This window comes from Nelumbo nucifera, chromosome 6 (assembly GCF_055504915.1).
Source record: "Nelumbo nucifera cultivar China Antique chromosome 6, China Antique-T2T, whole genome shotgun sequence".
In the NCBI taxonomy this organism is placed as follows: Eukaryota; Viridiplantae; Streptophyta; class Magnoliopsida; order Proteales; family Nelumbonaceae; genus Nelumbo; species Nelumbo nucifera.
Genome location: NC_142654.1, coordinates 30759787 through 30782366, shown reverse-complemented (window position 1 = coordinate 30782366; position 22580 = coordinate 30759787). Strand labels below are relative to the sequence as shown.

General features: G+C 38.5%; 1 protein-coding gene across 2 annotated transcripts; it reads left to right on the top strand.

Annotated features, from left to right (window-relative positions):
• The first annotated feature begins 1188 nt into the window (after window positions 1-1188).
• On the top strand, window positions 1189-22190 carry LOC104598432 (ubiquinol-cytochrome C chaperone family protein). 2 transcript variants are annotated; one of them, XR_016077304.1, is made up of 9 exons: window positions 1189-1327; window positions 1563-1774; window positions 2957-3170; window positions 5166-5332; window positions 6755-6879; window positions 19276-19336; window positions 21191-21239; window positions 21409-21583; window positions 21748-22190. XR_016077304.1 is itself a non-coding variant. In XM_010260492.3 (8 exons), the coding sequence occupies exons 2-8, from the start codon at window positions 1601-1603 to the stop codon at window positions 21804-21806; spliced, it is 849 nt and encodes a 282-aa protein (XP_010258794.1). In that variant the 5' UTR covers window positions 1189-1327; window positions 1563-1600; the 3' UTR covers window positions 21807-22190. The 2 variants fall into 2 exon arrangements, 1 of the variants encoding a protein (XP_010258794.1); XM_010260492.3 differs by lacking the exon at window positions 21409-21583.
• The last annotated feature ends 390 nt before the right edge of the window (window positions 22191-22580 follow it).

Below are 22580 nucleotides of genomic sequence, written 5' to 3'. Positions count from 1 at the left end.
GAATTGTCAAGCATATGAACACTTACTAGTATTTCATGGGGCTAAATGTAGGGGGTGCAACAGTACTACTTGTAGTTGTAGGCTTAGGTTAGACTTTTGTCAAGATTTGAGTGGGCTTGGCTTAGGTCTGATTTCGAAGCAGTATAAAATGCGCTATCTTGGGCCAACTCGAGTTACATCTTAGGTAAATGTCACACATCGGGGTCTTTATTTACCCCCCATCCACTAGGGATGCAAACAAACCGAATCAGATTTGAATTAAAGTATATTTGAATCCATTCCAATATATTGTAGGTCCAATCCGATATTAAGATCCGATTGGATCTCAAAAATATTGATTCAATTTGAGTATGATAAGAATGTTAGATATCCAAAACTAATCCGATCTGACATATTTTTTAAAAATATTAATAAATTATTAAAAGGAAAAGAAAATATAAAAGTTTAAATAAAGAAAAACTCACACCACCATCCAATATATTTGGATATGATTCCGAATTATATATAGGGAAAGTATCTGAACTTTCAAAATGTGCCAATTTAACACATGTCGTTAACAAGTTCATTAACCATCCGTTAAATGGCATTTGAAGAGACACAAATGCCCTTCAAGTATCATATAATTTTTTTTATCAACCATCCAAATGTTGATAAAAATACAGGAACACACCCAAATCCTTGCCTCTTTTATTCAAGAAAGTTGGGGTCACTAGATTGCCCATTTACTCTTTTTTGGTTCCCAATATCCATTGACCGGTGACCCCGACTTTCTTAAATAGAAGAGATAAGGATTTGAGACAGTTACTTTTTTATCAACTTTTGAATGACTTGATAAAGAGAATTAAATAACATACAAAAGACATTTATGTCTTTTCAAATACCATTTAATCGCAGGTACTAGATTGATTAATCGCAGGTACTGGCACTAGGCCCAAAAATTAGAGAATACTAATCAGGAATTTTCCATTATGTATACTTAAATTTTGTAATATCTATTTATTATTAGTAAAAGTTTGTTTAAATTTCGTTTTTTTAATATAAACTTTGTGGTTCTGCTAAAAGCTGTTGCTGCAAGTTTTATTTTGTGGTTCTGCTATTCGATGTCCGTTCGTATCAGGTTCAAAACTGTCGGTTCACATTCAACTCGAACCCGAATAAAAACGGATCAATCTGGACTCGATCCGATCCATTTGCAGCCCTAGATCGAATGGAATCCCGCCTTCACCGCGGTTTGGGGGATTGGGGTATTGGAGTTTGGTGCTTGTTGAGAGAACCTGTGAAGAACTGGAAGAAATCGATCAGACTAGTCCCTCTTGCTTGAACTCAGGTGATTACTTGTTTGTTTTCTTTATCCACAGATAGAAAATCCAACACCCAATTGAAATGAAACATCTCTTTGTTTCATTCCCCGGAGAATTTGGTGCTAATGTTCTTTTTCTCATTTCTTCTTACATTCATGCTTTCTTCTTCTGCTTATTCTTTTTGTATTTATTAATCTTCCTTATAGGGTTTGAAGCAAATTGCAAAAATTCCGTATTTTTCTGTGTTTTATTATTTGGCAGGTAAGAGAGGCATTGAATTAAGGTAGAGAAACCCAACAATGCTGCCAAGATGGAGCAGAACAATTATCCATCTCTCCAGGGCTGGACTACACAAGAGTACTGGAACCCCAAAAGATATATATGTTGCTTACAGAAACCATTCCAGGGTTGCTGCAGCTACTACTGTAACTTCGACTGATTCTACAGTAAAAGATTCGTCAAGCAAACAACCGGTATAAGTGCTAATTCCTTTTTGTCCACTTTTCCTTTATCATATACACCTATGTTCAAAATTCACAGTCTTTCTTCTTTTTTGTGAGACAACTTTAGAAAACGAAGTTCAGAAAAGATCTTAGTGGACAATGTTGCTTATTTACACTTTGTGTTGCCAAAAAAGTGTATATTCTGCTCACGAAGAATGGATATGAAATTTCTACCTGTTATATGGAGGTGAAAATCCATACGGACTAGGATAGTATTTGCTTACCCTAATGAATATTGTTCACAGATATCTTTGCATTCCCCAATGAGTAATTAGTTCTTATGAACCTATCCACGATTTCTGAGCAGAACGGTGCAAAATTTAGGCAATCCAGTGAATCCATATATAAAGAGGAAACATGTTAGTTTCCACTGTTCCACCTTTAAACAAGCATATCTTTTTAAGGGGCATGACATGAGGTAACTTTCAATATAAAGGAAAAAACTTATAATTTAGGGACACTGCAGCAATCATTATCTCTCAAGAAGATCAAAAACTAATTAATCTGAGGTATTAAATGAAATTAATTTAATTATATTTAGAATTTAATCAATGAATTTGACAAAACCAGTCCAATGAATTTGATTGATCAAATTTAATGCGAGTGGCCAACCTACAAATTGTGTATTGTGGTTCAAGCCTGAATAAACCATGATATGAATCTGGAAACACTATCATGTTATTCTAGTGAAGAGCTAAAGAAAAATAAAAAGTATAAGAAGAACTTTACCCCATTTCATTAAGCTGTTTTGTGGTGCTAAAGCATATGGACACTGTTAATGAAAGTATTCTGGTGTTTGATGTTGCTAATAGTATTTGTCCTTTATTCATGATAAATAATTCAATATATTTCTGATTTTTTTCTCTTCCTATTGATATGGGTACATGCTCTGGGCAAGTGCATACATCTTGCATATAATGTACTTAACAGATTCATGTAATCCTTTGTCTCTGTGCTCCTGGGACAAGCTTAGATTTTTTTTTTCTTTGCATAGATATTGTTCAATTCTTTCAACTTGTTATGACAGTATAAACGCAATCTGAATTTGTTCACATCTTCAACTTGCTTCAGTTTCAAGCAGTGGCATACTGGCACTTTATGTTCAGTTAATTGTGTCTATTATTCATTTTATGCAATTGCCTGATTTGACAGGTCAACATAAATAAAATGTTTTGGAGCAAGGCATGTTCTTTGGCCTTGGCCCCTGATTCACCTCTGTATGTTGAAGAACTAAAGTATGAAGGATTTAAACACATCATGCTCAAGCTATTACTGTTTTATAGTAAGCAAAGCAAATCCATTCGTGGGGCAAATGTGGTGTACCGGCGCATTATTTCACAAGTTGATAAACCTGCTATTTATGATGGTGGGTTATTTTTCATTATACATACACAGAAAGAGAACCATATTACTTAATCTTTTCCCAGTAATTTTTCTGACCATCTTTGCCTGATCCTTTTGTTAATTGGTATTCCTATTGCACTTCTGCTCTTTGAAGGATGGGGACTATGTAGAATCTACATTGACAGTTCAAGTATTGTATTTTTTTGGTAGCAACTATTTGTAAAAAAGAATCTGATTATTATGAAGACGTTCATTGTTTTTGGCCATATTTGTAGAACCCAGGTATTTTATGTACCTACTGATAGGCAGGTCATGTTTAGTAATTTCCATTTAATTGGATAAGATTGTCTTACAAAGAAAAAGAAAATGAAGTTCATTTCCTTTTCAGGAAGTAGTTTGTTTATTATTGGTTTCAGGTTATGCTTACCACTCTTATATTCTTCTTCATGGTTCTTTATATGTGATGGTAGTGCAATAAAACAGAATAGAGAAAGGGTACTTGTTAAGCAAGAAGCCTTGAGACCCCAAGTTGAAAGTCCATACTAGCTAGTTAGTAGATCTGATGATTGCCCTCCATAATTAGAGTCGTGCCAGGTTGTCATTCTCTTTGGATACCCTTGGTTGGGTTCAGTCACTAGTCATGTGAATTACCAAAATTACCAATGCAGTCATGCTCAGTGCTTACCCTTAAGTTTTAGGCTATGTTTGGTTTGAAAGAAAAGGTAGGGAAACCTGTACAAACCTTGTATAGGTTTCCCTATCTTTTCTTTCAAACCAAACACAGCCTTAAGGACAGGAATCCTTTAACAGTTGGTAATGGAAAATTTCTCACAACATTTCAGCACTCTTTTTCTTTGTCAATTATCATCCATCTAGATAGTTGCTTGTTTCTTGTTTATGTCTGAAGGGCAGTATTGGGAATTTTACACATCATACCTGATGTCCCTAAAATTTTTTTTGTCCTGTTTGAGATAATTACTGCTAATACAATAAGAAATACCAATATTTTTCTTTTTCTGTTGGGGTTGATTTGGTTTTAGAGGCAAGCTCCTTTGAAGAGTTCTTGGTGTTGCCATACATTAGGGCATTTTGAAGGACCAAACAGAGAACTTTTGTGATGCCATTGTACTTCTCTGAGTGTCTACATTGCTAATATGTGGTTCTTTTGAAAGGACTTCTGTTTCTTAAGAATTTATTGAGATTAACCTGATGCAATTAAAAGTTTTTAGCTCTGTTTTTTTTGGAAACATGTAACTTCTTATCATGTATGTATTTTTTCTCCTCGAGATATTCACTGGTTATTATTGGTTGAAAACACCTAAAATGGAAAGAGAAATTACAACTTCATGAATGGGGGCAATCAAGTGCAGGATAAGGATTCTTTACACTGTAGTCTTGTACCATTATATGACATAATCATTACTGGGACTATGGTCCATAGCTTTTCTACTTGGAGGGTAATAGGGTTATATTTCTTTGGTTTCTTTTCTTGCCCATTAGTAAATACGCTTTGATTTGTTGGTGCTAAAAGTTCATGAATTGCGGGATAAGATTACTGGTAAAAAATTGCAGGATAAGATTATTTTTTCTAGACCCTTGTATTGCAACATTACACCATAACCTTTTTTAATGAATCTGTGTACAATCTCATGTTGGACTTAGCCTATTCTAATCATTATATTTGGTTAAGCTGATATTAGATTTTGATATCTTTTTCTCATCAATAATTTAATGTGTGCTCTTCCACTTGTAGTATTTAAACTTGGAGAAAACCATTAAAGCAATAATTTGTACAGCTTTCTGAGGGATCTTCTCCCTTTATCAGATACATATCCATCTTTCATAAAAAAGCAATATTTTCTTTTTCTTGTGTACCATATTTGGCTTTGCTACAAAATACCTTTCTTAGCGAATTTGTATGCCATCTCATGATGCATTTAGCATTCTTCTGATCCTTATGTTTGGATATCTTTTTCTCTTCATTGATTTAATGTCTACCATTCTCTTCCACTTGCAGTGTTTAACTTGGAGAAAACTTTTAAAACAACATTTTCTTTGCTTGTACTTCATATGTGGCTTTGCTTGCGCCGCTTGAAAGAAGAGGGAAAGGAAGGTGTTGAATTTGGCCAATACTTGTATGAGATCTACAATCATGATTTAGAATTGAGAGTATCCAAGGCTGGGGTTAGTTATGCTTATCTTGTTAACTTTAAACTCATGGAATTCAGGCAATGTTTCTTTTAACTTTTTAGTGATGTTTTCTGTTCTTATTCATGCAAGTGTCAGAAGGAGCAGGTGAAAAACTGCTTTCTAACAATTGTCTCACATTTTTGGAAGCTGGCACAGAGTTGAATGCATGCCAATAATTTCTAAGAAACTAGGAGTGACTTAAGAAATGATTTAAGCACTAATAATTTAACAATTGATGTGGCACAAAACAGAATGGAATGTTGAAAGTTGAAACATGATTCTTGCATATATCTGGGATAAGGCCTAGATGGTGACAGTGACAATGATGAAACAAAGAGTGACCTAAACTTATTAAAAAAAAAGAGTGGCCTATTTATTGGAAATGTTTAAGCAAGCTTTGTTGCCTCAGGATGATTTTTTCCCTTGAAGCTAACCAAATGTCAGCCTTAATATAGCTGAGCCTTATCATTTTAGTGAACATTATCCTCTTACTAGTAGTAGTAAGTAATTATTAAATCATGCCATTCTTCCATCTGATTCCATGTCACATGTATCATTCATGTGCATAACTTCAAGAAATAGAGAAACCAAGTCATGATTGGAAAGGGCAGCCTGTCTAGTCAACTGGTCCAAGAGAAAATCGATACTTTATATTAGAGTTCTGTAAGTTTATATCAATATCCTTCTGGGTATAGTGTATAGAGAATTAAAATTATGATATAGTTCATCTGATTCTGATGGACAATAGTACTGTACAAAACAATCTAGAACACAGTCCCTAACCTCTTACTCTGTACACTAAGGACTGTTAAATTTAAATTAGCATCTTGAAAGTACATGCATGACTTATTCATAAAAAAAACGTACATGCATGACTTGGTCATCATTCCTACTATGAGAAGCAACTAAGGTAGCTGGTGCCCATTGGAATGGCATATTTATGTAAAGTTAAGATGGTACACATGAATAGTAGAACCTTTCATTTGAATGCCAGACACGTAGATCTCATGTACTAACATTGACTAGACCAAATGCCTGAATAGAATTCAATCTTTCTCTTATGTACAGTCAAAATAGTTATGCCAACATTAAAAAGATTTACTAATTCGATTTTGGCATCACATCTCTTATGTGCTATCTACCTCATCTAATTATATGTATTGCCCGTATTTATATTTAATGCAAACTGTTGACTTATTCTCATTGATCACTGGAGCTCCATTTGTTCCTCTTACAGTTTCTACTGGTAATTTCGTGGAACATTTGTGATGTAAATCACTTATACTAACTTTGCATATATGGCTCAGAACAAGCATCTTTTTTGGTTAATGGTAATGGTACAAGTGTATAGTCTTTTTTGGGATTGCTTGACCTGTAACTTTTTGTTGCATTTTTCCTTGTTTCTTTGAAATGCAGGTTAACTTATTGTTGACCAGATGGATGAAGGATTTGGAGAAGATATTCTATGGGAATGTGGTTGCATATGATGCTGCAATGCTTCCTGAAGCTAGACCAGGTGAATTCCAAAATGTGATTTGGAGGTAGGGTATTGATTCAAGCTACTATTTTTCAGCCTTCCCCAGTGAATTTTTGATGTACCTTTTATTTACTGAAAGAATAATGTGGAACATCGATTGCTTTTAGTTGCTATTAATACTTCATCCATAATCATGTTTAGAGGAATTACCTTTACCCAAAAGCAACCCAAGATAAATGGAAAAACATATTACTATGGAACATAAATATTCAACCATTACCTATGCTACAACAACTAACAAGGTTTAGACATAGTAACATATCCCCATTCCTTGCCTCTATTCGTTTCTGGTCTGTTTTGGTTTGTGGTATTGGACAGCTGGGTAGGATATTAGAAAATAGGAAAAAGTTATGGAAGGGTGACTTTTTTTTTTGATCAATAACTTTGAAATTTCATTAAGAATCAATAAGGAGTATAAGCAATCAAAAAAAGGGAGATAAACTCTCTTTACATATTACAACTTACAACTGAACCCAAAAAAGGTTTTCTCTACCGCCCTGTTTTGCTAGAACATCAGCAAAAGGAATTAGCAGTCCTATTAGCTCAATGCAGCCTTACTTCAATGCCTAGTGTTAATTTCTTGAACTTCCTTCTTACATTCCTCTATCTTCAGAAAATTAGAAACTGTTTTCCTCCTTTTGCAACCAGCCCACTGCCAATATGGAATCACCTTCAATAATCAACTTTCTAATACTCATATCCCTTGTCCTTTGTACACCTTCCAGAACTTCCAAAATCCCAGCCCTTAATGAATCACCTAAACCAATTGGACCTGAATAAATTGCAAGAACTTTGCCTTCTTCATTTCTGAAAACACCTCCAATGCCTGGGGGGCCTGGATTAACCACACTGCTCCCATCAAAGTTAAGTTTAATAAACTGTTGGGACCTAAACACTCCCTTCGAACCCAACTATAGGAGTGGAGCAGGCCACCACCGGACAGCATTTCACTAGAAGACAGAGAGGCTAGCATGACATGCGGCAGAGCCTCCCAGAGTTAGTTACACTGCCACCAGAAAATATTCTCTCCATGATGCATACATGTAGGCCAGCTATATAAGGCCCTGATCATGTAATAAGTGGCGTGAATGAATAACCCTTTCATCTCTCTCTGAGTCATTTTCTTCCTACCTTTCCCCTCTCTTTCCCCCCATCTTCTGTTTTAGGAGGTTAAGCCATCCGCGAAGGGGCTTCCGAGGTGAGCGGTAACTCATCAGATTGGTATCAGAGCCAGGTTATCCAAATCCCAGGCTTCACGATGCCATAGACATGTTCCACTACCGTGGATGATAAGGTTGACCAGCTTGAGGTTGGATTCCACCAGGTGTTGAACGAACTCAAGGAACTCAAAGTGGTCGTCTCCAGCTTTGCCTCTCAGCAATAGTTCGGCGAGACCAGTCACCCAAAGAACAGGGTATTACCCCACCGGAAAAGTCACTAAGATCAACTTTCCCAACTATTTCGGTGGAGATCCCATTCCTTGGATCTTTCAAGCAGAAAGATATTTTGAATACTACGAAACTCCCACACACCAACATGTCTCCATCGCCTCCATTCATCTAGAAGGAGACGCGATTCTATGGCTCCAGTGGTATCGCTAGAATCATCCCCAGGTAACTTGGGTGGAGTTCACCGAAGCTTTGTGCATCCGCTTTGGGCCGACGGTGTTTGTGGACTACGACGAGCTTATCACTCGGTTGAAGCAGATTGGAACGGTAGCAGAGTACCAGCTCGAGCCCGAGCGGATGACGACCAGGGTACACGGCTAGCCGGAGAAAGCCTTAGTAGGATGTTTTGTGGGAGGTCTCAGAGAGGATATCCGTCTGGAGGTGAGGGCTCTTCGTCCGACGACTATCATGGTTGCGGTGGGATTGGCTCACCTACAAGAAGAAAGAATCAACAACCTTCATAGAGCTAGCAAACCGACCTACCCGAATTTGAGGACTCCTCCACGGGTCGATCAACAGCCCATGAAACCGGCTGGGGATCATCAGAAGCCCATATTGCCCCGGCCCACTATGCCCTTCAAACGTTTCTCATGGGCTGAGATGCAAGCCAGACATGAGAAAGGCCTTTGTTATAATTGTGATGATAAGTTTGGACCGGGCCATAAATGCCGGGTCCAGCAGGTGTTTCTCCTACAGACAGAGGAAGAGCCAGAAGAGACAGACCTAGAGCACTTAAATGACTGTGAATTGATTCCAGACGGACCGGAACCTGACGGGGCCGAGATCTCCTTACACGCCCTCATGGGCCTTAACTCTCTTTAGTCCATGCGCGTAGAAGGAAGATTGGTGGGCCGGACCGTGATGATTTTGATTGACAGTGGCTCTACCCTGAATTTCATCACTTGCAGTTTGGCTAAGCAGCTAGGTATGACCATACAACCCACTCCTCTCTTTTCAATCCATGTGGCTAATGGTAGTCAGATGTCGTGTAATGGTGTATGTAAGAAGGAAAAAATCCTTATATAGGGCCATAATTTTGTAGTGGATCTCCACCCATTGGATTTCTCGGGGGCTGATATTATTTTGGGGATTCATTGGTTGCGTGGCCTGGGCCCTGCTCTATGTGATTGGGCCAAAATGACAATGGATTTTCACCAGGATGGCCAGACTTGTCATTTACATGGGGTGTGGCCCCCTAGTCCACAAGGTGACACTTTAGCCTCCAAGGATGCTAGCCAACCCATATTTATGCACTTAGGCATTCAACCCACAATCCCAATTTTGGACAACCAGGGCTGTGTTCACCCCACAGAAGCCCAACACGAGGCCTTACGATCGATACTCGATCAGTTTGGCGATGTATTCAAGGAGCCAAACCAATTACCTCTACCCCGGGCTCATGATCATCAAATACCTCTCTTACCCGGTTCTAAACCGGCCAATGTGAGGCCATATAGATACCCTTACTTTCAGAAGCTGGAAATTGAGAAGGCAATGAGAGAACTATTGGAAAAAGGGCATATACAGACCAGCATCAACCCTTTTTCATCTCTGTACTCTTAGTGAAGAAGAAGGATGGTAGTTGGTGCTTTTGCATAGATTACTGGGCCTTGAATCAAATTATCGTGAAGGACAAGTTTTCTATACCCCTCATTGATGAACTACTGGATGAGTTAGGAGAGGCATGAGCGTTCTCCAAATTAGACCTGCGGTCCGGGTATCATAAGATTCGGGTCCACTAGGCTGACATCCACAAGACGACCTTTAGGACCCACGATGGCCATTATGAGTTTTTGGTTATGCCTTTTGGACTCACCAACGCTCCCTCCACCTTTCAGGCCCTCATGAATGACATCTTCAGGCCATTCCTAAGGCGATTTATTCTGGTGTTTTTCGATGATATTCTGGTGTACAGCAGGGATTGGGACACACATATGGAACATCTGAAACTCACCCTCACAACTCTAAGGGGGCACCAGTTACATGCCAAAATGACAAAGTGTTCCTTTGGACAAGGACAAATTCAATACTTAGGCCATGTGGTTGCAGCAGGTCAAGTGGCCCAAGCCCACTACTGTAAAGGCTTTGCGGGGCTTTCTTGGGCTTACCGGATATTATAAGCGCTTCATTAAGGGGTATGGGCTTATGGCCACCCCTCTAACGTGTCTATTAAAGAAGGATTCCTTCAGTTGGACTGATAAAGCCCAACGGGCTTTTGAAGACTTGAAGACAACAGTTTCTAGCCCTTCAGTCCTCACTCTTCTAGACTTTTCTCAGCCCTTTGAAATAGAATGTGATGCGTCGGGTGTAGGAGTAGGGGCCGTCTTGATGCAGAAGGGGCAGCCCATTGCTTATTTCAGCAAGGCTCTCTCAACAGCTCACCAAATTTCGTCCACTTATGTCAAAGAAATGATGGTTGTGGTAATGGCAGTGCAAAAGTGGCGTGCATACCTATTGGGACGCCAATTTGTTATTAGGACAGACCAACGAAGTTTGAAGTACATAGCAGAGCAAAGGGTGCACACCCCGGAGCAGCAAAAATGGCTTAGTAAACTGATGGGCTTTGACTACCTCATAGAATATAAGCCGGGGCCCGCAAATAGAGTAGCTGATGCCTTGTTGCGAGTAGAAGAGTTAGCCTATCTGACCTGCTCTCATCCCAACTTCCCTTTGTTCGAAGCTATACGGCAAGAAGCCAGGTCTGATCCACAGTTACAGGTCATTAGAGATGTGTGGAGGTGAGACCCTTCACAAGTTGCTGGTTACCAAGTTGTGGGGCCTGATCTTTTCTTTAGGGGTCAGTTTGTTGTTGCCCAGAATTTGGCCACAAAGCTGAACTGCTAAGGTTGTTTCATGACTCCGCCTTGGGAGGGCACTCAGGGGTGCTACGGACCCTAAAGAGGCTCAGTAGCCACTATCATTGGGTAGGAATGAGTAAGGATGTATTGCACTATGTATCCGAATGCCAAACCTGCCAACAACAGAAATACTCGTCACAGTCTCCTGCTGGCCTTCTACAACCCCTCAAGATTCCAGATCAAGTGTGGGAAGACCTTTCCATGGACTTCATCGCGGGTCTTCCTCGTTCTACAGGAAAGGAGGTTATCATGGTAGTGGTTGACCGTCTCACCAAGTACAACCATTTCTCTGCATTACCTCACCCTTACACTGCAGCAATGGTGGCTGACGTCTTCATCCGGGACGTCGCCAAGCTGCATGGAACCCCAAGATCCATTGTCTCAGATCGGGACCCTGCTTTCCTGAGTTCATTCTGGAAGGAATATTTTCGGTTGCAAGGAACCCAACTGCACCCCTCCACGAGTTATCACCCGCAGACTGATGGGCATACTGAAGTTCTTAATCATTGCTTGGAAGCCTACCTTAGATGTTCCATAGGGGAAAAGCCTCGACAGTGGGCTCACTGGCTTTCGTGGGCAGAATACTGGTACAATTTGACTTATCAGTCGGCTGTTGGAATGACACCCTTCAAAGCTCTATATGGCAGAAAACCTCCTCCCATATTACCTTATGAATATGGGTAGTCCAAGGTGGCAGAGACCCGTCTACTTGCGAGAGACGAGATTCTTAGATTGCTTAAGGCCAACTTGACAAAAGCCCAACAGCGAATGAAGGCCTGTTATGACACTCACCACCGCCCATTAGAATTTCAGGTGGGTGACTTCGTTTACCTTAAGCTCCAACCTTACCGCCAGATCTCGGTAGTAAGACGGGCTTGGCACAAGCTAGCACCCAAGTATTATGGGCCTTATAAGGTTCTAGAGAGAGTGGGCCTTGTTTCTTATCGGTTCGACCTCCCTGCAACTTCAAAGCTTCATCTAGTGTTTCACATCTCACTTCTTAAGAAGGTGGTGGGAAATCATACACCTGTCTCACCCAACTTACCTGAATTCACTGAAGAAGGGGACATTGACCTGGAGCCTATCAGAATTGTGGATTTCTGTTGGGTTCGATGAGGTGGTCAGGTTGTGCCAAAAGCCAAGGTAGAATGGGCTGGGCTTCCTCCAGATGATGCCACTTGGGAACCTTATCTGAGGCTGAACGAGAGGTTTCCAAACCTAGACCTTGAGGACAAGGTCAATGCTAAGGGGGGAGGAATTGTTGGGACCCAAACACTCCCTCCGAACCCAACTATAGGAGTGGAGCAGGCCACCACTGAACAGCATTTCACTAGAAGACAGAGAGGCTAGCATGACATGCGGCAGAGCCTCCCAGAGTTAGTTACACTCAGAGCCTCCCAGAGTTAGTTACACTGCCACCAGAAAATATTCTCTCCATGATTGCATACATATAGGCCAGCTATATAAGGCCCTGATCATGTAATAAGTGGCGTGAATGAATAACCCTTTCATCTCTCTCTGAGTCATTTTCTTCCTACCTTTCCCCTCTCTTTCCCCCCCATCTTCTGTTTTAGGAGGTTAAGCCACCCTCGAAGGGGCTTCCGAGGTGAGCGGTAACTCATCATAAACCCACTAGCTGGAGGAGACCAAAGAGGAGCTGTGGCAGTCTTGTAAGGGGCTGAGTTTGCCACTTCCTTCCAACTACTAAACAGAACTTCCACTGGAATATCATCAAATAGGTCTTAGGTTTTTATCCAGTGGACCACTATTATGTTGATGGCTTCAATAATTGCTTCTGTACTTCCTCTCCTAATTTGAGAAGATCCTTGAAATTCTCTCCTCCCAAATAGTCCAGATAATAGCCGCTCTGTACATCTTCACAATATCCTTCCCCTTTTCTTTGGCTAACTAAATGTTGAAGATGCAAACAACAACAATTCATCTAAAAAAAAGAGATGCAAACAACAAGCTTTGCACATTTGGTGGGGGAGTCCACCTGATCAAAGGTAAGAATTTTTTGTGTACATTTCTAGAAAGTGACTAGAGATTTATATATTTGGTGTCTATATGTAGGTTTCTAAGATATGACTCTTAAATCTTAATAGGTTTTAGGGTACTGACTTTGTCAGAGCAGTTAACAGAAACAATGTCAAAAAGACTCTTGTTTGGTTTATAACAGGTGCTGAAGGTCTGATAGTGGCATAGTTTTCAAGGTGTCTAGGTGATTCTGGGCAACACTGGGGTGCTATAGTTGTCAAGTCGCCTAGGCGAGCACAGGGCGCTTAGTCGCTTAGGCGATGGAATTTGAAAGTATAAAATATATATCCCTACTCCTCTTAAGCTACATTATTGGTTTTTTATACTAACAAACGTACCTGTATGCTAGCTATTAGCAATAAAATCATTTGAATAAAACATAAAGTGCCATAGCTAGCATCCAGGCCAAAAAAAATGGGGGATTGCAGATAAGAAAAGAGTGAAAAATAAGGGGGCGGAGCCCCTGTTTCGTTCACAACATAAGTTGTCCAAGAGGACGATGTGGACTGTGTTTAAGGGGGTGGAGACCCTGTTTCAGGCTAAAAAAAATGGAGGAGGATTGTTAAGGAGGAGGAGGAGGAGGAGGAGGAGGCAGAGCCCCTGTTTCATCCCAAAAGAAGAAGAATGTACCAGGAGGTCTTCCCGTCATCGTTTTCTCTTCTCAGCTCTCAGTCTTAGCTCTCGTTTTCTCCTCGTTTATTAAAGTAAAAGAGAATTACTTTAATAAAAAAAGATAATATACAACAGGGTGTATTGTAATAAGATAAAACAAACCAATAAAAATGATATAATACATATGCACATTCAAAAAAATAGTATAGCATATATATGTCCGAGTGCCTAATACAAAAACATGTAGGTGTTGGGCGAGGCAACTTCTAAAAATCGCCTAGTCGCCTAGGCGCCGCCTTGACAACTATGTGGGGCACCTAGTTGCCTAGGCGATAAAAACTTTATAATATAAAAAACTAACTTTTGGATAGTTCCTTAGTTTTATATGGGCGACACAGTGGACTCCCTCTAGGAGCAAAATGCACTTCAGCATTGATCTGGGAACCAGTCTTAGAGTGGCTAGAAAAGAAATTGGCAACTTGGAGGCTAAATGCTTGTCCTTAGGGGGCAGAATTACCCTGTTAAAAAGCTCCTTATCCAATTTGCTGGCATTTTATCTCTCCTTATTCCCAATTCCAAGTAAAGTGGCCCAAAGAATTGAGAGGCTGCAAAGGGACTTTTTATGGAAAGGTTGGAAGGAGAATAGGAAGAAAATACACTTGGTGAGTTGGGACAAGGTGTGCTCTTTGAAAAGTAAAGGAGGCTTGGGTATTAGGCGAATGAGAACCTTTAATAAGGCTCTTCTTGGGAAATGGATCTGGAGGTTCAGGTTGGAAAGAAACCACTTGTGGAGGAAGTTAATGCCAACAAAATACAACATAGATAGAGGAGATTGGATCACCACTTCTCCCCCATCCTTAGGCTGTTCAGTATGGAGGAAAATAATGGACATTCTCCCCATTTTCAGTAGAGGCTTAAGCCCCAACCTTGGGAAGGGTGACAGGCTGTTCTTCTGGAAAGATCCCTTCCACACTCCTCTCTGAGTTATTTCCACATCTATTCCAGTTAGCAGACCATCAAGATGCAGTGATTGCTGAATGTTTTGAGGTGGTGGGGAACTCAGTAGCCTGGTGCCCTTCTTTCAGAAGGAGTTTTCAGGATTGGGAAATTCCTGTCCTGGCTGATCTACTTGATCTGCTCTCCCTTCAACCCCTAAATCTACTCAATGAAGACAGCTGGTCCTGGACTTGGAGTACAGATGGCCTCTTCTCAGTCAAGTCATTTGCCACTCACATGACAATGAGTACTTCAGAAGATATGCCTACTTCCAGAATCTGGAATCCAACCTCTCCCTCAAAAATCAATGTCTAGTGTGGGCTGCAGTTCTAGACAGGTGTTTAACTAAAGCCAACCTATGTAAGAGAGGGGTTCATATTCAGGACCAGATGTGTGTGTTATGTAGTCAAGGAGTGGAAGATAGCAGTCATCTGTATCTGCACTGCTCAATATCTGCTAGAATTTGGAATCATTTTCTTGGTTCGGTGGGTCTTGCCTGGTCAATGCCAACTTCGGTGAAGATGTTGTGGAGCTGGGGATTACAGGGATTGTCAAAGCTTGCTTCAGTTGTGTGGAATTCAATCTGCTCAGTTGGGGGCTAGGCTGAATTCTAGGAGCCTATGGCATCTGTAATTTTGCTATGTTTGGGCTGTTTCCCCATCTAAGGTGTTTGGGGGCCTTTGTACTAGTATTTTCTATTAATAAAAATTACATTACCTTTTCTCAAAAAAAAAAAAGAAATAGTTCCTTAGTTTTATATACCATTCAGCATGTATATTAATTGAAAAAATAGCAATTCTCTTTAGTAAGAACATTAAATTTCCTCTAAAAATGTGGCAAATCATCACATTTAAAAGATAAAAATCTTTTACATATATTAATTTCATTATTTTAAAAAATAATAATACTGTAATAAGTATTTAAGAGAGCAGTTTCATATCAATTAGCAGCTAAAGAGGTTATTAACTTTATATGATAAATATTCAAGATGGAAATTAAAATAGAAAAAAACAAGGATGGAGTTTCTGTTTGATTTAATTAGAGACATAGAGAATAGAAAAAAAAGAACCTCTTTATAATTCTATTCTTTTTTTTCCTCTTACCTTTCTTTTTTTTCTTCTCTCTTCAAAACCCTTTGATCTTTTAAATTTCAATAGTAAAACATTAAAACAAAAAAAAAAATCTTTTAACACATGCATTAATAGATACAACAATATAAATGATATTATAAAAGGTGCCCACCTTGTCATTTTTTGTCGCCTAGAAGGGTGCCTAGTTGCTAAAAGTCAAGGTGTTTGGGCGAGGTGCCCAGCCAAGGGTGCCTAGTCACCTAGGCGATGCCTTGACAACTATACTAAAAGCATAGTGGGATTGGGTATTGGAACAAAGGGTGAGAGCAATCTGCTAGTTTAACATCGGTTAACTCAGCAGAAATATTAGCCAGTGAGTAGTTGATTCTGGAGAACTGGGATAGGAGGGGGAGGTCCCTTTGTGGTTCTCTCAGGTGATCATTTCTTGGACAAGATGCAGTACCCAAATCCCATGGACCTACAGGCACAAAATTCAGGAAATTGAATGTATTACAAGGGAGTTGAATGTTGCTTTTAAATGGGTGAGAAAAAACAGCAAATGAGATGTTCGGTACTCTCTCTAAACAAGGGGGTGTTGGGCATTAAATGTTTTGGGCAAAGCTATAAAGTTGTTTGAAGTGGAGAAATTTCCCACCCTGTTGTAATCTTCAAGTTTGACTTAAAAATCTTCTCTTATTGAACAAAAAAAAGTTAACACGGAGGTCTTCCTAGAAAGGGTCATTGAAAGAAATATTAACGCAAGTCACTTGGACTCTATATCCTCCAATATTTCTGGTTATGCCTATTTTTATTTGTTGGGAAAATTTGGAATAAGGGCTCTAGCTGAAGCTAATGATGTTAATTAGGGGGCTTTTTTTTTTTTTTAAGTTTGGAGTTATAAGGAGGACAGGGAGAAAGTTCAGGGCAAGGAAGAAGGCCTACCACGAAGGTGATACAAATTTTTTAGAACTTGTGTGTGTCTGTGAAGAGGGGGAGGGGGGTGTCCTGGAGGTGTAGGCACAAGATAGAAGTCTAGAAAGTGTGAAGTGCGGAAGGGAATGATATAATGATAGGGAATACCTAGGATCCCAAAGTCTAAAGCAGTTGTGAGCTGGCTAAGGAGGAACAATGCATGTTCATGAGCATACAAGTACATCATGTGGGAGATAAGACAATTGACAGAGGAGCTGATAACAAGATATAGGTGGACCCTAAGGTCTGTCAATAACCTGACAGATGGGCTAGGAAAACAAGGAGCCACTGGAAATACGTTGTACTGGGGTTTGAATCGTTTGATTCCCTAAAGGACATTGTAAGGAAAAATAGATTGATGGCTAGCCAAATGATGGGGTGCCTGGTACATTACTGTGTATATACCATTCTTTTAAAAAGCTAATAACAGTTGCTGAGTAAAAAAAGGAAATTGTAAGGGAAAACAGATTGATGGCTAGTGGGACTAGGCGAAATGACAGGGTGTCTGGCACATCACTGTGTATATACCATTGTTTCTTAAAGTATCAAGAAAACAAATTATAGTTACTGAGTAAAAAAGTAAAATCTAGGATCCCTTATTTTTTGATCAATAATCTAGGATTCCTTTAATCTAAAAGCTTTGTAAGGCGTTTTTTGTTACATTTAAGTATGTTATTTTTTCCAATTTAGGTCCTTTTTTTGGGGGGGGGGGGTACCATTTGTCATTGTTTTGATCCTTGCTTCTTGGTTTTGTCTCATGTTGGTGTCCTTTTGAATGGGAAATTCCATGTTTTAGGGTTGGTTGCTTTGGGCAGGGGCCTAGAAGGTGATATAACCTATTGCATTTGAACAGCAATAGGTTGAACATCCTTTTACTGGGGATGGTTGGAGTTTTTACCTTGGTCTTGTACTTTTTCTCATGTTGACCTCTTTTACTCCATGGAAGAATTTTATCAGGTTAAACCTTTCACCTAAAATTTCTATACATTTGTATATATATTGAAATCAAGGATCAAAATATCGGCATTGGGCATCGTACCGAAGAACTCAGAATCGAATACGCTTTAGAAATGCATGGATACGAACGGAAAATATGGAAATGCTTGGATATGCTAGGGAAACACATAAAAATTCCATAAATACAATAGTACTAAATTTAAAATCAAATAGCCACAAATAATGTATAAATACATAGGCAATGTATATTTTAATGGTGTATGAAAAAATACATTACAATTTATATAGCAGGATGCATAGATATCATACAATTTTATTGATAATACATTAGTCAAGAGTCCAAGACACATAACATATGCACATATTATATTTTAATAATTATATCATTTATTCTCTATTTTTTTATTTTTACTTTTTTTACATTAACAAAAAAGTCAACCAAATATTAAATTCTCAAATGTAATTTTTTTTGATCAATTAATATCAATTAATAATTTATAAAAATATAATCTCAATTTAAAATATATCAAATCTACTAGAATTTTTAAGATACATATCATATGCAAATTTTTAATTACTAAAATAATTATTCCATTATTAATGTAATGTAAATTAAAATATTAATTAATAATTAAAAAATATATATATATATATATATATTAACTTTAAGTACTAAAATAATTATTCCATTATTAGTATTTTATTTGTATAAATTTCTTGAGGTGAAAATCATCTATTGATTTTAATGTGGATTTGATAGATTATTTATTCCATTAGTTTATAAAATATTAATTTTGAATATTATTCTTTTCAATTTTTTGTTGAAATTGTTAAAGATAAATATGTATTATTTATTTGGATCACATGTAGATACTGTATCTAATAAAAGATATTTTATTTTACTTATTAACATAAGAAGCAAGTTGGCCTAGTGGTTTAAAGGGTGGTTCAAGTCTTAGGCGCATTGCGTGCTAGGCAACTTAGGTTTGAATCACCCCATCTCCACTTTTTAGTAGAAAGATGCAGTGTATCAGTCCTTATCAATGTATATCGTCCAATACAATGCAATATGGACCGATACACACCCATATTGCCCCGATACGCCCCGATACGCATGACCGGCAGGATACACCTCCAATTGTAGCGTATCTAGTATCAGTTATAGTTGAGACCAATATGATACGCCCCATATCAGACGTATCGTATCGATACTTCAATCCTTGACTGAAATGAAAATTACTGTTTGAAATGAAGACAAACATATTTTCTGTTTGGATTAGATCAGGTTGCCCCAGACCTTGACTTGAGTATGAATCTTTTGAACCTCATTTCAATTTGGGATGGTGAGTTGGATTAAGCTTGGGCCTTAACCAAGTTGCAACGTAGTTGCTCCATGAGTCAAGTGTCTGCTTGGTTTAACTCTTTGTTATGATGCTTGTCCATGCTGCAGGAATGTATTCTCTGATGATGGTTCACCAATGCCAAATGATGCTGCATCACATGCAGTGCAGGCACGCTCTCTCATCTTTCAATAATTTCAATTGAATTTACATTCGTATTTTGCCTTCATTTATCACTTAAATCTGGAATTTGCTTTTAATTATGCATGGTTAATGATGTTAAATAGAGTCATATTCCTGGGGTACAAACTGGTGAAGGGACAAACTTTTCCTCACATTTCTTGTGGTTGATTTTTGAGTAAGAGATCCATTTGGTATGGTAGGGGCCATTACCTGGTGTTATGGTAAAATCTTGGGCTGGAAAGTGTGAAAACGGGTTTGAGTCTGAGAGCGGTCACTTTGTGCAAAAAAAAAAAATGCCAAAGGTTAGGACTGTATCCAGTCTCTCTCTCCCAAGACCTCAGATAGACCAACATTGGGTAATGACCTTTTTTTTGATCAATTGGATAATGGCCTTTTTGAGATCCATTTGGTATGATCAGATCCCCCAAGGTCCTTCCTGCTATTATAGTGGATACCTTATCCCTCTTCTTGAGTGAGTGGTAAAGATAGAGGCTACCTTAGATATTTTCCTGAGCTAGTTGTTGAGTTCCAAAATAGTGTGATTGTGGGGAGGTTTTGATCATCCATTTGTCAAATCTGTATGACTGTATCCTAATGTGAACCACAAGTAACACTTGGCCATCAGTGGAAACTAATTTGTGTGTACTGTTTCTGCAATTAAGAGTACTCTTGGATATCTTGACAGTTCATCACCATGGCTCCTTGACTATCCTGCACATTTTTTGTTGATTAGGATATAATCTAATGCTGGTACCTTTCAGTTAGATCCTGCTCACCTCTAGAATGTGTTTTTCTTATTTATGTCCCATGAGAAAAGGTGGAGCCTTTTAGAAAGTCCAGAGTTAGATCTTTCCATGGTGCCCTTTTTAGATGTATGAAATGCTGGTTGTATTTGGAGGAAATATGTTCCACATTGTATCGAGGCTTTCTTGTGGCCGATATTTTACTTGACAAGGTTCTCACTTTTTACCTTTCAATAATATAGGAATTCAGCTGCATGGATGTTGTATCATATGCATATCTACAAAGGAGTTGGTGAATCTGTTTCCTTTTTTGCTCCATCCTTTGAACGTTCTTTTGCTTTGTTTCAGACTTCATGGTTTGTCCTCCCTTGATGAGGGAAAGCAGTGTTTATCCTGGCATTCGGTTGTGGTTGTGAGAAGAGGAGCTACTATTTGGTCCATGGTTCCTTCTTCTATCTGTTAGGCTGTTTGGTAATAACAAAACCTAAGAAATTTTGAAAATTTGGAAGAGCTTTTGGGATGCCTATGTCAGATGTCAAGGAATTTTTGATGGATTTGTCACTAATTCTCATTTCTCAATGAGTTGAAAAACTCAAGGTGTAGTGGCTTTATTTATTGTCTGTCCAATGTTTTGGGTTTAGAGCTCAGTATATTGTAAAATTTCATCGTCTTTGGGCCTTTTCTTATATCTCTTCAATCTTCATACATGCATATTAACAAAAAGGCTTGATTACTAACCCTCCTCATCACCACCAAAAAAAAGCAAAAAGAAAAGTCCCATGAGAAAATATTCATGGTTCAAGAAATATCATTAATCCAATTGTTTGATATTGAGACAAGTCATTCCACTAAATCCCATGTGTAATTGGTCACGGTGTAATCTTTTTGTTCTTAGACCATATTTTCACATATTGACCGCTGAATCTGAGCTTGCACACCTACTTCCCTTAAATGAGGGGTTTGCACATAACCTATCAAATCTTGAGCCAAGGGGAGTTACCCACGTGGCCATATTTGTATTTGGGCATCATTCACCCATAAACTAAACTGTTAAATGGGCATTGAAAGCCTGATGCAACTGTCTTTGTTATGCTTTCAGGCTATGTCAAGGTATGCTCGTCGGGAGTCTGCTTGCCTGTCATTAACAGGTAGGTCACCATTTCCCAACATTGGTTGCTTCTCATTGTATCTTTGTAATTGCCATTTCTTGTTGGTTGTTTGTTAATTGAAGAATTAATGTGATGCACTGAATAACTGAATATAAAGCTGAGGCTTTGCATTGTAACTGAACTAATTGATTCAATGCACCACTGCCAGATACTGGTTCTTGTCTCAATTTGCTTATTAGAGAAATAGGGGGTTGAAGACATCCTTGATCTGAGAGACCATGAGGGGAATATACCATCTCATTTATGTGAAGTGAATGACTTGCCATGTTTTCTCTACCACAGAATAGATCTTGATACTATTATACAACGGAATATGCTTTTAGGTATGAGAGTATCATTAAATGAGAATATTACATAGGGTTCTTGTTACCTTGCTGATTGGCACTTACTATTGTACAACAACTGTTTCTTCTTCAACTTTTGCGATTTTGATGTCCCAGTGCTGTATGTATCTCAAGGAACTAATGGTACTTTCTTGGCTGGACAGATAGAGAAGCTATCTTTTCTGGCAACTTCAAGTTCAGCTCATTAGAGAATCTTCCGTGATTGCATGAGCTGATGAAAGAGTACTTGATGGGAATCCTGTACCTTTGCAGCCAAAACAAAGTCTCATCTGTTATCTTAGTTTCAAGACAGGCTTCCTAATCGCAAGTTAATTGTAAAGTTTTCTTGGCTTGTCATTGTTAGGATACTTTATTGGGCTAAAGGTGAGTAGCAATAAACAATCCATGTTTGTAAACTTTGAAGTAAATTGATTCTTCATTATTGGGTTGATCATTGTCTTCTAAGCTTGTGAGGTTTCCTTTCCCGAATTACATAAGGTACAACAATAGTTGGTGTTATTTATAATTTCAACTCCATTGTCATATCAAGCATAAGTTACGTTTTATGATTACAATGAGAAGGAAGATATGGATATTTCCTCTTGTTTCTCTTTATGCTTTTACGTCTTGTATCTATCCTTTATACGATGCAGATTCTTTTGTTTGAACTAATATATTATACAAAATTACAATCACTGGCTGATCATGTCTCACAGCTGCATATAACCATAATTGCCTTAATATTCAAAATTTGAGGAAAAACTGATTGATTTAGGACATGTTGGTCAGTAATGGTCTTGGATGTCTATGTATATAGGGGTGGGAGGAGAATGAAAAAAAAAGTCACAATGACAAGGGACTTTTGGAATGGTTGGGCCCTCATAATTGTTCACTTTTCAGATTGTCGGGTTCCACAATTTAATGGGTCCAAGATGAGAGATTGAGCTAAAAAGTAGCTTGGACTGGATCATACGGCTAAGTTCTGCTGTAATTATTT

Excerpts from the sequence above, each read along its gene's own strand:
- LOC104598432 (XM_010260492.3), top strand. The coding sequence starts at position 1,601 with ATGCTGCCAAGATGGAGCAGAACAATTATCCATCTCTCCAGGGCTGGA. Across the intron at positions 1,775-2,956 it reads ATTCGTCAAGCAAACAACCG|GTCAACATAAATAAAATGTT; the intron begins GTATAAGTGCTA and ends CTGATTTGACAG. Across the intron at positions 3,171-5,165 it reads TAAACCTGCTATTTATGATG|TGTTTAACTTGGAGAAAACT; the intron begins GTGGGTTATTTT and ends TTCCACTTGCAG.